Below are 17,467 nucleotides of genomic sequence, written 5' to 3'. Positions count from 1 at the left end.
GTGTTTTCCAAGTAAGATCTTGAGACAAAAACTGGATGTGTTTGTCATAAGTTTTTTTTTTATATATGAAGAATTATATGACTACTAATCTTATATATCATTCATATTTGATTTTAAAATGATATGGAGCCACATGCCGTCAGGAAAACATGCATTTGCATATTCATTTATAGTTAAACGTCAATGCTGATTGTCAGCTGGATTCCTTTGCACCAAGGACCTGGGTGTGAATCCTAGGCCTGGGGACTTTTTGTATGGAGTTTTAATTCTCTCTCTGTGCATGCGTACATTTTCTCCAGGTCCTCTGGCTTCCAAAAGTATGCAGTTATACATGTTCGGTTAGCTGATCTCTCTAAATTGCCCTTAGGTATGATTATGTGCCTGCATGGTTCTGTGTGTCTCTTTGTTGCCGTGATTGACTGGCGACCTGTCCAGGATGTACCCGCCTTCAGTCCAATTACTGCTGGAGTTAGGCACCAGCCCCCCCATGTGAAATACAAGAGGGTATCCACAATGGATGGACTGAAAGTATTGGTTCACTTAGTTTCATAAGCAGATACTGCAATATCATTTAATATTATTACACATTATAAGGAATGCCTGCAATTGCAAGCAATTTATAAATAAATTTTGCAACAATGTTGGTTACAGCTGCCTCTTAAGTATATTCTTTAACCTTTCCTTTAATCTTATTTCTTTTCCATCATCATTCTTTTACTTTTTGAACTTGAGGGCCTGGATAATTAAATTCTATGTAACTTTGTACATTTACATCCTTCCAGGTGGTCAAAAGTATAATTGCCATGCAGGGCTTGTGCAGCACTAAATGGATTTTTTTTTTTTTTTTTTTTTACCAAATAACTTAAACTGAGCTCTGTCATTATACGTGGCCTTTTCCATGAAAAACACAAGTAATAATTATAAGAATTCTTGTAGAGTGAAGCTACACACAAACACACAAGAGAAAAAAAACACCAGTTGTAACTATACTATAACAAAACAGGGTTAACGGAATTTATTTCAAAAATTATTATTTATTTAAAAAGTTTGGCTTGTGCATCATTTTGTAAAAATCTTGGATAATTTTGTTAAAGATCACTTTAAAATGTTACTTTAGAGGACCATGCATGGTTTTGCACCACCCATCTTTGATTGCAATATCTGTATAACATAATTTCCACTTGAGTAGATGTGTTTTCGTTAGAGCGAGCATTTTCAGATATGCAATTATATATAAACTCGACACAGCAAAACCTATCACACAGACCATTTCATTGTCTCCTTCATTACATGTCTATCGGATCCTAAGATTTATATTCCTCTGAGCAGAGCTGCAGAAGGAAAGACAAATAATCAAATACATTACTTTGCAAAAGTATTCATACCCCTCAAAATGAAGACATGGCCTCCAGCTAAACTGATAGGTTAGGCAAAGGGAGCATTAATCAGACAAGCCGCCAAGATTATGGCGGCTTGTCTGTAATCCTAAGGAAGGAAGGAAGGAAGGAAGGAAGGAAGGAAGGAAGGAAGGAAGGAAGGAAGGAAGGAAGGAAGGAAGGAAGGAAGGAAGGAAGGAAGGAAGGAAGGAAGGAAGGAAGGAAGGAAGGAAGGAAGGAAGGAAGGAAGGAAGGAAGGAAGGAAGGAAGGAAGGAAGGAAGGAAGGAAGGAAGGAAGGAAGGAAGGAAGGAAGGAAGGAAGGAAGAAGGGTAAGAAGAAGGCTATAGGAAGTAGCTGCAGTTTGCCACACGCCATGTAGAGGGAAGAAGGTGCTCTGGTCATATGACACTAAAATCAAACATTTAGGCCTATATGCAAAATGTTAAGCTAGCATCATTCTGAACGCATCATCTGGACTGTGACACATAATGGCAGGAGCATCGTGCTGTGGGTCTTCTTCACTTCAGCTGGTCAAAGTCGATGGGAAGATGGACGGAGCTTTACAATTATGTGCTACTTTGTGTTGGTATTTCGCATAACATCCCAGAAAATACATTAAATGTTGTGGTTCACACCCCTGACATACATTAAATGTATGTCAGGGGTGTGAATACTAATGCAAGACTGGAGTTGGGGGTTGCAGTTTAATAAAACTGTCACTTTCACTAAAATAGATGCACAGTAAAGGAGTGGTTAGTGAACCCAGCGACAATGCTGTCATATTTCTCTGCGACGCTTCATATCAGATAAAACAGTGAGCGCTGCGTTCCAGCCCGGAGAGCCCATCACACCGCCACCTGAGAAGCAGCAGACACATGAAAATCACTCACGGTTTACCCAGCGAGCAGACAAACAAAGCGATCGTGAAAATGTCCCTTCTAACTCAAAGATTCATTAGATATTCTTCCATGCTAACCTCATAAATGATTATAATGCCGGTTACTGCACTGTAAACAACCATAACAACTGCATTTTATAATCCAGTTAAACAGAAAAAGCAAACCTGGATGACAGCCACTGCCACAGAGATAGAGCCCTTTAATTGGTGAGCGGTAGTCTGAGAGTGAAGGCAAAGGTCGTGCTAGGTAGAGCTGGTCCAGCGACATCGATCCATGGAAGATATTCTGTGAAAACAAGCTCAAAATGTTTGTTTTCCTTTGATATCTTGACATAACCAAATTCAAAGTCTTTTGATTGATTGCATCTGCATTAAAACCCAACAATACACACGTGCACTGAGCAAACACTTCTCAGCGAAGTAAAAAAAAAGCTGATGTGAACTTTGATTCTGATTTATAGGTTTGTGCAAAAGCGCCCGTAACCATTAACCACTCACACAACAGGCCCTATGACGGACGCAAATTACTTCCCCCCTCAGGCAAGAGCTGACCGTGTCAAGCAAATGAGCTGCGTGTCAACATTGAAATGGCCTCTTGATTTCTAGAATAGGTGCAGTGCACAGTCCGTACCCCTCCGGTGAGTCCAAAGATCCTCTCCAGGTCCGGGGGAGTCAGGATGTCTCTGCCCACGACAGACGTTTTAAACCCAGGGGCGTACTGTTCCACCCAGTCAAAAACTACGAAAGCAGAGAAACACAGATTTTTGATTACTGAAACAGGTTAATCAGTACACATCGAAAGATTACCCATCCCTAAACATATTTTCTGTTTTAGGAAGGAAGGGGTCCTTAAAATGAACATGGTCTGTGGCCATGTATTGTTCAGCTTTGAACACAGTCTGGAAGAAGAAAAAAGTTAGTAGCAATGCATTTTTTTTTTTAGCATAGATGTAATTGGGGTTCCTAACCAGTGTCTCCAAAGGCCTCTCGGTCCTGGTCGGTCCACTCCCTGCCTTCGATAAGGTAGGGGGTAAACTGGGTGAACAGTGACACTACATGGCAGCCAGGGGGCGCTAACGTGGGGTCCAAAACGGATGGGATTGTCATCTCCAGCATAGGTCTATAGAAAAAGAGAAGATCATACCTCCAGGGTTGGATTTTTTTTGTTGGAGCAACATGCAGATTACATTTGACAAGCAGTTGACCAAGTAACTAATATTTCATATGCTAAACAGCCTCCATATAAACTGTTGCATCAAGAGCAGTTTGAAAGTAAAGTGACACGTTTGACGTTTTTTTTAAAAAAACATATAGTTCCCAGATCTGACTATTATGGATTGATACAAATGTATGCACAAAATATAATATAATATGTCAAATAGCTCTCCTTGAGACAACCCTGGTTCCTGCTAGAAGACAATGCCTAGTCCTAAGTACTCCTCCAAAAAAAACAATTCCTCATATATTCTGATCCTGAGCCATAGTTTAACGGAAAAGAGATACTTTAAAAGGAACGCAAATACAATTATTGGTTACCTAAAGTGGTTGACTCAACTAAATCTAAAAAAAAATTAAACTTTAGTGCCCATGTTTGATGGGATATAACAAGATCTGGCACTCACATTAACTTAAAACTGATTTGTAGCTACAGTAAACATGGACTTTCCAAGCTTTATTTCAGACTACAGGCTAGAACCAAAATGATCAGGTCCCTGGTCTTGAAAGTACAGTACTGCATCTTTAATCCATCCATCCATCCATCCATCCATCCATCCATCCATCCATCAATCCCTGCTAGTTTCTTGCAAATTTGGGGGTTCTTGCCTACCTCAAGCAGTCAATGGGCAAGCAGAGTATTTTTCTGTTTTAGAGCACCTACTGTTTTACACATATAAAGACTTGTAAGGAATATGAAAAAGTCTAAAGCAGGATAATGAAGAATAAAGATATACCTTGCAGAGGGACGTCCATTCTTGGCATCCTTAAATGCAGCCTCCAGTAAGTCCACATTTTCACAGTTTAGATGTATTGAACATTGATGGTGGAGTCCAGGTATATTATCTGGTGTGGGTGATGCCAGGAAGTTTGGTAATTTGTCGACTGCCACTACAAAAGTAGATAAAGACAAAGAAAGGACAAAAAAGAAGGAGACAACTTTTGGTATCTTATCAAGAAAGGGGAATAATACACACTATATTGCTCACCCACACACATTATCAAATTCAGGTATTTCAACCAACTCCGTAGCGACAGGTGTTAAAATTCCAGTACAGAGGCATGCCGACTGCTTTTACAAACATTTGTAAAACAATGATTGGCTCACAGGAGCTCAGTGAATTCAAGTGTGGTACCGTGATAGGATCCCTCCTATTCATTAAGTCCAACCATGATATTCCCTCAGTCCATCCACAAAGAGATAAATACAGTAAATCTTGGTCTAAAGATGAGGTCGAGCTGCTTCTTCGAGTGGTGCTTAACAATAACACTACTAAACTCCAAGAAAATGTTGATTGGGAGACATGCCACACAATGGCCGACATTATGACAGCGTTCTAGGCGCAGCACCCAAGAGACACTACAGAAAAGGACTTTTATTTTGTTGTTGTTTTTGTTGTTGCACATTATTTTATTATAAAAAGATATTTGTAAGTAATCTTTTCTTTTTTGTCTTTTCACACACTTCACAAATGTGATCAGGGTAATGTAATAGTATTTTTGTTTCCTTCCAAATAATATTATATGTATAAATGAAAAGAATTAGTTGATAAAGTATTCAAATCAACCTAACACGTGAACTTTTTGTTTACTAATGTAACAAAACAAAATGGTATACACGTTACATTTCTGTCATAACCGTTATAACAATGACAACAAATCCCATCTTTGTCCCTAATGCTGCGCTCTAATTTACTTTGGAACTTGAAACTAACAAGTCGCAGATTACTTCATCTCCGCCTTTTTTACCTTCCAGTTTCCCTTTTGTCATGGGTAGGCAAAACCATGAACCCTCGCACAAAAGCCATTGTTGAACATACAAATGAAGCCGACCTGATCCTCACAATGCGTTATAAAGTCACATTCTATTGCTAAATCTCTGTCTTCTTTTTAATACGTGCTGAATTGTTCAACTGAACATGAAACGTTAAACAACAATACGTGGAGATTCTTAATTACTTGTTTAGCCACTCTGGCTGCTGTTGTTAAAACAATAACAACGACAATTTGTGGACTTAAACATCGCTGAAACATCCCATCTTGGGACTACTGACAAGTAGTACCTCTATGACTGACTAAATGTTACATAAATAATGGAGGGCTACTGAAAACAATTAAAGTATGAGATTTTACTAAATGTTACTGAGCGTAGCAGCCATCGTGAATATGAGTCGGTATAATCCTGTTGCACCAATTTTCCGACTCATAATTCCGACTTTAGGGGCCGTTCCAGTTGAAATCTACGACATGGAGGTTGATAATTCTGACTGCCGAGGACAAATAGAACGCAGCATAAAGGTCCAGGTACTTTATGACCACTCTCCTCATTCTCCTTCCTCCTCCCTGATTACAGTCAGTTTGATAACTATTGTATTACGTTCTGTAGGTGGCTGCAAATCCTTCTGACCCAGCATTGTTCCCATCATATCCACAACCACCTTACTAGAGTCCACACTACCATTTTGCATTTAGATGATAACAAAGTGGATGTGATTAAGCACAAAGTGTTCAGCATGCAATCAAAGAGTGGAGTCAGTAGCTGCAGAGGGGTATAGTGAGCAGAGGTCACCAACTTTCTGCTTAGTCAATAGCTACAGATGTCCAAACCTCATGTGAGCTTCAGACTGACTCAAGAACACTGTGGGTTTCCACCAGTAAAGAGCTTTGTGTCAGATTTGGCATTTTCCTCCACTGGTTTTCCACATGATGGCATATTTTGAAGTTTGCAGATGACACAGTTACTGTCAGCCTGCCACAGGGAGAGGATGACTCACCTGGTAAGGTAGTAAAGGATTTTACAATGTGGTGTGACAACTCCAATTAAATGTAAATGTCACCAAGACCAAAGATTTGCGTATTGCTTTTAGGAAATCGTCCAGTCTACTATTTTTAGTTCTCATTAAACGAGAACTAGTGGAGCATGTTATAAGTATGTGGGTGTTGTCATCGACAGCAAGCTGTCAGTGAAAACTCTGGCAATAGCAGGAAAAAAAGCACATCAAAGATTGCACTTTCTCCGCAAATTAACCCAATTTGGACAGTGTAAAAAGTTGATAACCATCTTTTACAGTTCTATGATCGAATCCGTCTTTACATTTGCTTTCATCACTTAGTTCAGCAAACGATAGATAGATAGATAGATAGATAGATAGATAGATAGATAGATAGATAGATAGATAGATAGATAGATAGATAGATAGATAGATAGATAGATAGATAGATAGATAGATAGATAGATAGATAGATAGATAGATAGATAGATAGATAGATGCCAATGTACCTAGGAGAGTTTGAGCTGTACCGCAGAGGATAGCCAACTTCACACTAAACCGAATAAACTACTAAAGAATAGGATATTTAATAACCCCATCCCTGCAATTGCCTTCAAGCATGAGGACCTGACAGAACAACCCAAGACGTTAACCTGAGCTAAAGCTTTGAGTTTCCCAGCAAAAGCCAAGAAATCTAAAAGATTTAGAGCATTTCTGTAAAAATGAGAGGGTGTCACGATCCACTGGTGTTATGTTTTGATTAGTACTTTTTTTCCTGCTTTTATTTTGTTGTTAGTGTTTTTCTAAGTTCATTCGTTTATGTTTTACCTTCTTTTTACCTTAGTTAGTCATTGTTCCTTGTGTATCTGCTCAGGCTCTCTCCTTGTAGATTATTCTCCCCTGTCCCTCAGCTTTCTGTCCTCACTGATCTCAGCTGTTCCACAGTCGCACCTGAGTACCACACCTGCTTGTCATGTCTCCTCCCCAGCCCTCTCTCCCAGCATTTATACTGCTGGTTGCCATTGTTTTTTTGCTAAATCTACTGTTACTTTGTTCCAAGTTTATCTGCCTATGTTCCAGTCTTCTGCTATAAGTTTATCGCTTCAAGTTCCTATTTGCACTTTGGTCCTGCCAACAACCCCTGGATTATGACAGAGGGTCATAATCCCTGCTGAGATGCGTGCACACCTGGTAAACCTTGCTAACCACAGCCCATAAAGCTTTCTCCACCAAATTCTAAATTATGTTTTTACTTTGAATTAAATACCTGTTTGTTTATTTTTTAGGTAATGTTTGTTCTGGATGTTGGTTGATATTCTCTCTCTGCATTAAAAAAAAAAGATGAGATTATTTTTTTATTTTATTTTTTTGTCTCCATGTGTTTAAAAGCAGTGATCAATTGGATTGCCTGGGTAGCAGTTTAACAGTCTGTTCATCTTCCTTCTTTGTTTACATTGTAGATTCTCTCAAATCCATCTAACACATTTTCACGCAGACATTTACTGAGATTCCCTATAGAACGAATGAACTTTCATCAGGTTTGCAAACCACATGCAAGTAGAAGAAGCTTTAGAGCGAGCACAGAGCCTTGTTGGCAACATGCATGAACTCCCTCTCAGATTCTGCCTTACTTACAGGTTAGGATGGATTTGATGCATGTATGTAGAAGAAAAGCTTTGCCAGAACCAGGAGCGACTTACCGTTAATCTTCGTAACAGGTGAAGTGTAGTCTATCTGATCTACAGCTTTGGTGAACTCTTCAGAAAGAGCACCCTACAAGGAGAACAGAAGTATTAGCCGCACGTTATCAATGCAGACAGGAGATGGTGATTCTCAGTATTACCTTAGGTGTCAGATTCTTAAAAGTAACATAAGGGGTGGCATTTGAGAGAACCACTTTACTGTGAATCTCTGTGCCATCTTTTAGCACTACTCCTTTAGCTGCACCATCTGAACCCACGAGGATCTGTCCTACATCCTACCAAAGATGCAGAGGAAATACATTCAGCCAGATTCCACAAATAAACGTAAGAAAAACCAAAGAATTTCTAAGGATCGCCTTACCTTCTCTGTAAAAACCTCTACTCCGTAAGACTGAGCAGCTTTTGCTATAGCCTTGGACACACCTCCCATGCCTCCCTCCACATAACCCCATGCTCCCTTCTCCTTCTCCAGCTCTCCCATTACGTGGTGCAACAGCACATACCTTCAAGGCAAGACGATTTCGTTTCAGATCTTTGCAAGATTGGCCATGAATTCAGCTTTGCTACATTTGTAGCGGTGAGCTAGAAAAGTCTCTCACCCACTACCGGTGTTGCTGGGACTGGTCATGGCACCTATCACGCCATCAGTAGCCAACGTCGCTCTCAGTGGCTCTGAATCGAACCACTGAATGAGAATCTTTGACACCGAACGTAGGAGACTCATTATACAAACGTACACACAGCAGTGCGTGCTTTATTCTGTCTCGGCTATAACAAACCTTCATTAGCGGTGCAGTTAGGATCTCATAAAAGTCTGGAATATTGCCTCCAAGTTTTACACCTTTAAATTCACAAAGAAAGCACGCTGTGACTCAGTTAAAGGACTATGCAAAAAAAAAAAATTATAATAATTCTCAACCCCTGCTTTGCTCCACCAACCGCATTTGACAACAGGCATCAGTGTTTTAGCTGCAGCCAGCCTCTTCATTGGTGATCCAGCAGTAACTCCTCGTATATCTACGGGTGGAGAGTCCAGCAGCGGGTGGATCGCGCCGGCTAACTTTTCAAGGTGCGCAACAAATTCTGGATAAGCCTACGAACATGTCAGAAAACGATTTAAGATGTGGGCAAGTGCACTGATGATGAACAACACTTAAAGTTCAAAATAATGCAGCAAATCTCAAGGTCATTCACAACATGTTATCATTTTTTATTCTGTTTTTCATTATGCTTAAATCACCTTAGCATCCTTTTGTGAAAACTTGCCGATCTCATCCTGGTTTTTAGCCAGATCTGAGCCGAGGGTGAGGGACCTTGGTGGAGCCCCTTTTATCCCCTCCTCCAACATAGGGGTGAAAGAATGGGGGTCTCTCATGTACACCTTCAGCCCATGTTTCTAAATGCAAATAACACCCAAAAACAAACACAGTATGGGAGAAAAACAAGGATCATCAATTTGAGAATAATACTACTTCTTGCTATTTGAGAATAGAAAGAAGTAGTTGAAACCAGATATTTACATGAACTGTATAAAAGACATATCCCTTTTTTTATCTCTGTAATTATAAAGAGCATTGGAATATCCAGCCATCGTACAATTTGTGTTTTGTATGATGCAGCATCTTCAGAAAGGCTGAAAGGCTGCAGTCTCCACTGTGAACCATGCGCCTATGAGACATAACAGAAACGCCACTCCACAAGGGCAAAGTCACTATACTCCAAAAGCGTCATTAAAAGTCAGGTAACAGCTAGCAAAGCCACCTTCATTTTTGGTGAAAGGATCTGGTCTAATTAAACAAAAATAATGTGTTTTGACATAATAACCACAACTGCATTTGGAGAAATAATGCCCTTTTTTATACACTGTAAATATCTGGTTCAGACTGTGATTAAAATGTTTTAAAATGTTCTGTGTGTTTATACCTCAAGCTCAAGATCTCTGTATATCTGAGGTCGCAACAAACTGAGCAAATATGAGCACCTGGAGAAGAGGAAACCTGCAGACAAGAGTTGTTTTTTTTTTGTTTGTTTGTTTGGTTTTGTTCTCCCTCTCTGAACTGAATGAAACCAGTGTAGTGAACACAGCTAAGAACAGATGAAGAACAATAAAAACAAAGTATCTGGGTGTATCATATATGCTTCTCCTTTTTTGCATCCAGCATGAAAAAGACATGTATGTCATGAACTTACACAAACATGAGATAAATTACTCATATATATATATATATATATATATATATATATATATATATATATATATATATATATATATATATATCATTTTTTTTTCTCATTTTCTTTTTGATCCACTGATTCCATAGGAAGATACACTGTATATAACTGATGCACCCTTTCCTACTCCTGACTATTGACTGACTATTGAGCCGATGTGACAAGTGGATTTCTCCAATGTGATATCAATAAAGACTATCTTATCTTATCTTATATATATATATATATATATATATATATATATATATATATATATATATATATATATATATATATATATATATATATATATATATAGCTATATATATATATATATATATAACAGCACTGTGCTCGCACCCATGATCCATGACTGACTTGTATTTATTTCCCATGTTTGACTCTTGATGAGTTTACCTGAATTAAAGATAACTACAGTCTATCTGTGTTATGATTATAGCCATGCAGCTATATTAAGGATTTGTCATTGCATACATCCATAATTAATTGCACAGAGTCGGCTTATTATTGAGTCAACCTAGTTCATAAAGGTGTAGCTCTGCAGCTGGTCTCTAAGGGTAATAATCTTGTTTGGATAGGCTTGATCTGCTGTGTGTTTTAATTGGATGAATCCCTCTTCTGTGATGGAGAACCGGTTCGGATCCATCCTACCAGGGAAGATCTCCTCGGAAACGGCAGCTCCTCCCAGCACGTGTCTGCGCTCCAGCACCGCTGTCTTCACCCCTCCCTTCTGAAGATAGGCGGCCTACACACACACACACACACACACACACACACAAACACACACAGGACCACCTTTACCCTCCTGTTGGACCTTGTAGGTGTGCGGACTGAACAGCAGGTGTCGGGGAAGCAAATGCATGAACTCACTGCCACCAGCCCGTTGTGTCCTGCCAAGAAAACAGTTATTTTGTTGCGGATAAATAACCTTTAAGAACACCTGCAGTTTTGGTTGTGCATCTTGCAGCAGAGTGCGTTGCAAACGTCAGATCAAACATTTAGCTACTATACTGCGTTTAGCAGAGCCCCACTCACGAGTTCTGCGAGATTAAAGGCGCTTTCTTTTTATGTCTCACACACACACACGGCGTACAAGGAGAATGGCACCGCAACTTTTCTTCTCCAAAACCGCCTCGGTGCTTCTCTTCTCACCTCCTCCGATGATCAGCGCGTCATAGAAGGGTTGTAAAGCGGTGTGACGGGACCTGGATCCGGTCAGTACGCGCAGCAGAGCCTTGGCCCGGCGTCCTCGATCCGTCCACACCGCTGCTGCAGCCATGGCAGGAGTTTGAAGCTTTCTGTTATCTAACATCGGTCCCGCCTCTTTTCCCTCACTGGGCTCGGAACAACCGGATCCCAAGCAGCACCAGCAGCTATCCATGGTTTCTGAGTACCAGGCTTGTCCTAGAGGTTGGGGGCTGCAGCAACCTGTAGCTTTATGGAGAGAAAACTGACTTAAAATAGGCGTGTGTGTGTGTGTAAAACATGATTTTCGAACCTTAAAAATAACTTTATGCTTAACTTAGAGTAGCCTATTTGCAAATGTGTGCTCAAAGGCTCACTCAGATATGAAAAAAAAGAAATATGAACACAAACTAAATGTAGGCATGCACAGGCACGATTACAGGTTACAGAAACATTAAAATTCACACAAACGTGTTCTTAGGGTTTTCTCTCTCTCTCTCTCTCTCTCTCTCTCTTTCTCTCCAGTCCAGTGTTTAACTCGGTAGGCAGACATGTTAGCAATTAAATATTTGTCCCCTTTGATTTTTTTCCTCAACATTTTGTCTTAAACTATAGTGTTGTAATGGGATTTTATAAATTAACACAAACTGGTGCCTAATTGCACAATAAAAGGAAAATACTGATTTTTCATACTAATATGAGGTCAGCAATCTCACAAAGTGGTGCTCCAGGAAAACACAAGTAGGACCAAGGAGGTAATAATAGACTACAGGAGGTCCAGGAAGACTGAACATGCTCCTCTCTGCATACAGGAGGAGGTGGTGGAGCACGTGGACAGCATTAGGTTTCTGGGCATTCACATCTCCTCTGACCTCTCCTGGACTGCAAACACCTCCCACCTGGTGAAGAAGGCCCAACAACGACTTTTCTTCCTCAGGAAACTGAAAACGACTAGACTTTCCACTAAGCTGCTAAAAAACTTCTACAAGGCAACCATAGAAAGTGTTTTATGTCTCAGCATAACTGTGTGGTATGGGAGCTGCACAGTTCAGGAGTGGAAGGATTTAGCACTGGTGGTGAGAACAACGCAGGGGATTGTGGGATGCCGTCTGCAGGATTTAGACTGAATCTATGCAGAAAGAGTCCAAAGAAGGGCCAAGCGCATCTACACCGATCCCACCCCTCCAGGCAATGCACTGTTTGCCCCTCTCCCATCAGGTAAACGCTTCAGAAGCATTAAATCCAAAACAAATAAACTTAGAAACAGCTTCTTTCCAAGAGCTGTGAGGGTTATTGTACCCCTGTTGAGAGACAGTGGTCCATCATTGTTAAATTACTCCATTGTTATTGACATGGTTTCTCATGATAGTCCCCTGCTAAAGTCTGTCCATCAACATGTTCACAATATGTTACAACCATATGTTACAATCCATCTACCGTAATGTTAAATATGATAAAGCCCATCATATGTTACAACCACTGTACTGATATTGCACTGATACTCAGGAATATCTAATGGCACACTTCTGTAAATGAAGCCTCAAATCATTGCACAAAAGTGACTTACTCATTATTTGTGATTTATGAAGGACAACTAACCTGTGTAACATGGCTCATATCACTTATGAATGAACTGATACCAAAACCCTCGGACTCTGATACAAACTTTTCTTTTTTTAATGTTTTCTACCTTCTTTATCTTTGCACGATCTAATGTGGAAAAAATCTGTACACGTTGTTTATTGCATGTTGTACTCTAAGCCAGAGCATCCTGAAAAGAATTTCACCTCAGTAACACGCTGCAACAGTGAAGAATCTCTGAATCTCTGAAGGAGCACAGCAGACAGGTCAGGGGTGAAGTTCTGGAGAACTTTAAAGCACGGTTTGGTTACAAAACAACACCTCAAGATTTCAACATGTCAGGGAACACCGTTCAGCAGTTACCTGAAAATGGAATCAGTATGGGACAAGCACAGACCTACAGAAGACAGGACCCATGAAAAATCTGGAGTAGCTGCAGAGATCCGGAGCTCGGGTGGGAGGATCAGAAGGACAGTGGCAACACAAAATCCACTGATGAAAGAAGGAAATAAAGAACCCTGTTTGCAGGGGACACCGCACACACGTGGAGGATCATGCTCTGGTCAGATGAGACAAAAACTAAACTTTGTGGCCTAATGTCGTCATCTTCCTGTATGAGTGTGTTTTGTGCAGATTCAAGCCCAAATATTCTCATTCTTGTAACTCGTTGAGTTTTTGTCTTGAGGGTGTCTTCAGCGAAACCTCTCAGTGACAGTGCTCATTTGGAAAACTGTCTGCAGCTCCGCCGTCACTAACCTACCCGCTCCCCATCACTCTGTTCAGCTATCTGTCAAGATTGTCAACCTCCATTTACCCCACTTTATGGAAATTCCCTGTGGAACATTAATCCTTGCTGCAAAACCTCCCTCCAGGATCGTTTCCCCCCCCTCAACTCTCTCCACTCACTCCCAAAACAGTGACCCTTCCATGACCTTTCTGATCATCTGTTCTTCTTTCTCTTTTTCTCTTCCCTTTGTCAATGAGTGCTAAATCTAATCAGGAATCTTTGGCAAAACCCTCTATTAACATATGGTCTCAGTCTAGTCTGACTGAGTTTAAAATCTTTTGCAAAGAATACACAACAACTTAAGTCCCTTAAAAACTTAATTAAACTTAGATTTGAGAATATCATCTCTTTGTGAAAAGCAAAGAGAGTTTTAATTGCAGAAAATGGTGACTCTACAAAGTATGCAGGGAGTTGAATACAAGCACAGATCGTTTTATCCGTTTTCACATGGTTGTAATGTGACAAAATGGGAAAATGTTAAAGGTGTATGAAGCATTTTGCAAGACAGAAAGAGCTTCAGTAATCAAAAAAGTAGCAAAACATGCTGTAAATAAGCAAAAGACCACAAGGGGGCAGATTTGACCCATAAAAGCATTGAGCGCTAACTTAAAACTATGCCAAAGCTTTTTTGTCAGTCAAACAACTCACAGATTTCAACAAATAGTTTGCAATAAAATGGCTAATTGTTTATGGATATAGTAGTGTTGTATATGTTATTGACTGCACTGGTAATCACATTTCTCATAAAAAATTCTTTTAGAAAGTTTAACACGGAAGGAAAACACTGGTTACCCAAAGTTTGTGCAATGCCTTTGTGATACATTTTCAGTTTTTTCCTCTACAGTAAAAAAGCAGTTATGTATTAAAACAAGAAAGTCCTCTAAGGCAATCCTTTCACAGCTTGTCTGGAAGTACGCTCGAGTCACGTCAAGGTATAAGAGCCCACCTTAAGAACTTTTAGAAGAGCTCTTAGCACAAAATGGTTTCCTAGTGCTGCTGTTTAAGGTGTCATCCTGGCCTAGTGGTTCATTTGTTATACATTAATGAGATAAGAGGCCATAGATAATGTTGTCCATCTAGAAGCTGCAGTCTGGAGGGTCAAGCTGGAGATTGCCTGATAAGGTCTGAGGCAGGATCTAAATACTTCAGCTGGGGCAAAAATAACCAAACAGAGCAGAAGATAAACAAGTTAGGGTCTCATCTGGTCCATATAGTGTGGAATTTGACTGTATTTTGCTTAGACCGTGTAAAATAATTCCCGAGGTTTGCATAGATTGTGCACTCTCTTGGTATGAGAGAATTAAATGGGACGCTGTGGTGATCTAGAGTTTCCTGAAAGACTTAAAATGCATCCCTCTTGGCGTATTAGACCGGCATTAGTTTCAGGGAAGAGAAATGAACCTGATATTGTGTCTGCTCGGTTTTCCTTAAAGGAGCGTCTGCGGCAGCGGCCAATCAACCGTAACTGAATCAGATGATCCAGGCAGGAGATTTTGTACATGTAAGCAGAAATTAACACTTCATTCCCCTTTGTCGGCAGAAATTCAACACTGCAGCCCTTGAAGGCTCTCCCAGGCAATAAAGGGCCAAAATCTAATTAAGCTGTAACAGCTCCGCACCAAAACACAATTATCCCTCTTTGGTAAAAAAAAAAAAAAAAAAAGTGCCTCTAGGTAAATGCATTAATTGGTGGAGATGTCTCAGCATTTAGAAACGGAAATCATAAAGTACACTTTTTCAGGAGTCTGTAAAGCTGTAGATTAAACTCTAAAAGTCAAGGAAGTCGACCGCCTTCAGTTCCCGGGTTGATTTGCGTGGATAGTGAGCAAAAAAAAAAAAAAAAAAACCCCTCAGCAACAATTTGACCCTTTAAAAACAGAACCACAAGAATTCCTGCATACTAACTTGCATTTATGGACAACTCCTAAAAAGAGCTCTAAGAATATAACAGCAGACTACTATACAGACAAAGTGTACTAAAGACTTCAGTCATCCCTCCCTATTTTGCATCCCGGGAACCACTTCAATTCAATTCAATTTAATTTATTTATATAGCGCCAATTCACAACTTGAGGCACTTTACAAAGTCAAATTCAATAAAATCATACAGACAGATTTGTCAAAAAGTTTCCCATCTAAGGGAACCCAGCAGATTGCAACGAGTCTTGACAAGCAGCATTCACTCCTCCTGAAAGAGCGTAGAGCCACAGTGGACAGTCGTCTGCATTGTTGATGGCTTTAGAGCAATCCCTCATACTGAGCATGCATGAAGCGACAGTGGAGAGGAAAACTCTCCTTCATAGACCAGACCAGGTGCACCTACTATCAAGAAGAAAAAAGAACCCCAGAGAGAACAAAAAGTTTAAACAACAACAGATTATGCAAATTTGGGGAACAGTAGGAGAACTCTAGCCTCGTGAGACCATCCTGATCTCGCGAGGTTTCAAGGTTTCACTCGCAGATCAGTCTGGATACCCTCCGTTGAAGAAAATTTGGAGCCGTTCACCAAACGAACGTCCAATCAGCGTTGGCTTTGAGGCGGGTTGAGGTGTGACGCAACGGGAAGCGCGTCAGTTCAGTCTAAAGAACATGGCGGCTTCAGCCGATGAAACTAGCGTTAGCGCGGCTATCGCGCAAGTTTTATCGGAATTACAGAGTATTTATTTGCTGAGCTAACGAGCCTTTACTTGCAGCAGCAAGAGTAGCTTGGCTTGTGGTTGTGTTTTCGTCGTCGCTCGTAACAGAGCGACGACGAATCTGATTGGTTTATTTGGCCCGTCTATCACCGACATAGGCCAATCAGCTGACCAGTATTTTCGCCCCTTCCCAAAATTACTTCAACGGAAGGTTTCCAGATGGATATGCGGAGCAAATCTATCTGGCGGAGTCAGGTAAGGAGAACTCAGCAGAGTGAGAAAAATAGACCCTGATGTCCTCCAGCAGCCTAAGCCTATAGCAGCATAACTACAGAGATAGATCAGCAATACCTACTACTGCTACTCTAACTATAAGCTTTGTCAAAAGGGAAAGTTTTAAACTTAGTCTTAAAAGTAGACAGGGTGTCTGCCTCTAGGAACCACCGGTAGACCTGCAGTCTGAGAGCGAAGTGCTCTGTTAGGAACATATTGGGTAATCAGATATCTGATGTATGATGGAGCTTGATTATTAATGGCATTATATATGAGAAGTAGAATTTTAAAGTCTATTCTTGATTTAACAGGAAACCAATGAAGGGATGCTTGGGACCACTTTAAAACCAGACTTGCTTTTGAAGTGGTCCTGGGAAATATTGCTATAGGCTTTCTGATTATCTGACATTTTGGTGTATGGATGACTTTTTCACTCATCTATCCAGAACCTGTACATTTTTCTGCTGTTTCTTTTATTATTGTTTTGCCACATACCTCCGCTCTGAATCACAGATAAAGGGCCTTGTTGTGAACTTTTGAGAGAAACAAGTGTTTTGCTCAAAGTGTTTTATGTATAATAGAGAATTTAGAATATAAATTATTTGAAATTGGACCTTGAGACATTTAACTAACAAAGACAATGCAAGTACTGCTCTAGTCTGATGTGCAGAAGAAAACCTGAGCCAAATAAAGTAAAATCTGTCCTCATTTCACCCCTCAACTATGATTATGAGAAATATGAGATCCTGGGGTTTTCTGGGGATCTGCTGGAAAAGACACACTGAAAGGACTATATTTGCATTCTGGCC

At 40.2% G+C, this 17,467-nt stretch overlaps 1 protein-coding gene across 1 annotated transcript; it reads right to left on the bottom strand.

The window, feature by feature from the left end:
• Positions 1-1,963: 1,963 nt before the first annotated feature.
• Positions 1,964-11,597, bottom strand: pyroxd2 (pyridine nucleotide-disulphide oxidoreductase domain 2). Its single transcript, XM_012880647.3, has 16 exons — positions 11,349-11,597; positions 11,067-11,086; positions 10,848-10,941; positions 9,888-9,961; positions 9,205-9,360; positions 8,904-9,057; positions 8,744-8,805; positions 8,564-8,661; positions 8,326-8,467; positions 8,105-8,239; positions 7,962-8,034; positions 4,228-4,381; positions 3,244-3,395; positions 2,907-3,013; positions 2,441-2,561; positions 1,964-2,234 (listed from the first exon to the last, which is right to left on the bottom strand). The coding sequence occupies exons 1-16, from the start codon at positions 11,575-11,577 to the stop codon at positions 2,155-2,157; spliced, it is 1,851 nt and encodes a 616-aa protein (XP_012736101.3). The 5' UTR covers positions 11,578-11,597; the 3' UTR covers positions 1,964-2,154.
• Positions 11,598-17,467: the final 5,870 nt, after the last annotated feature.

The sequence above is a fragment of the Fundulus heteroclitus genome, chromosome 22 (assembly GCF_011125445.2).
Source record: "Fundulus heteroclitus isolate FHET01 chromosome 22, MU-UCD_Fhet_4.1, whole genome shotgun sequence".
In the NCBI taxonomy this organism is placed as follows: domain Eukaryota; kingdom Metazoa; phylum Chordata; class Actinopteri; order Cyprinodontiformes; family Fundulidae; genus Fundulus; species Fundulus heteroclitus.
The sequence above is the reverse complement of the archived record's forward strand: the minus strand, read 5'-3'. Positions and strand labels throughout refer to the sequence as shown.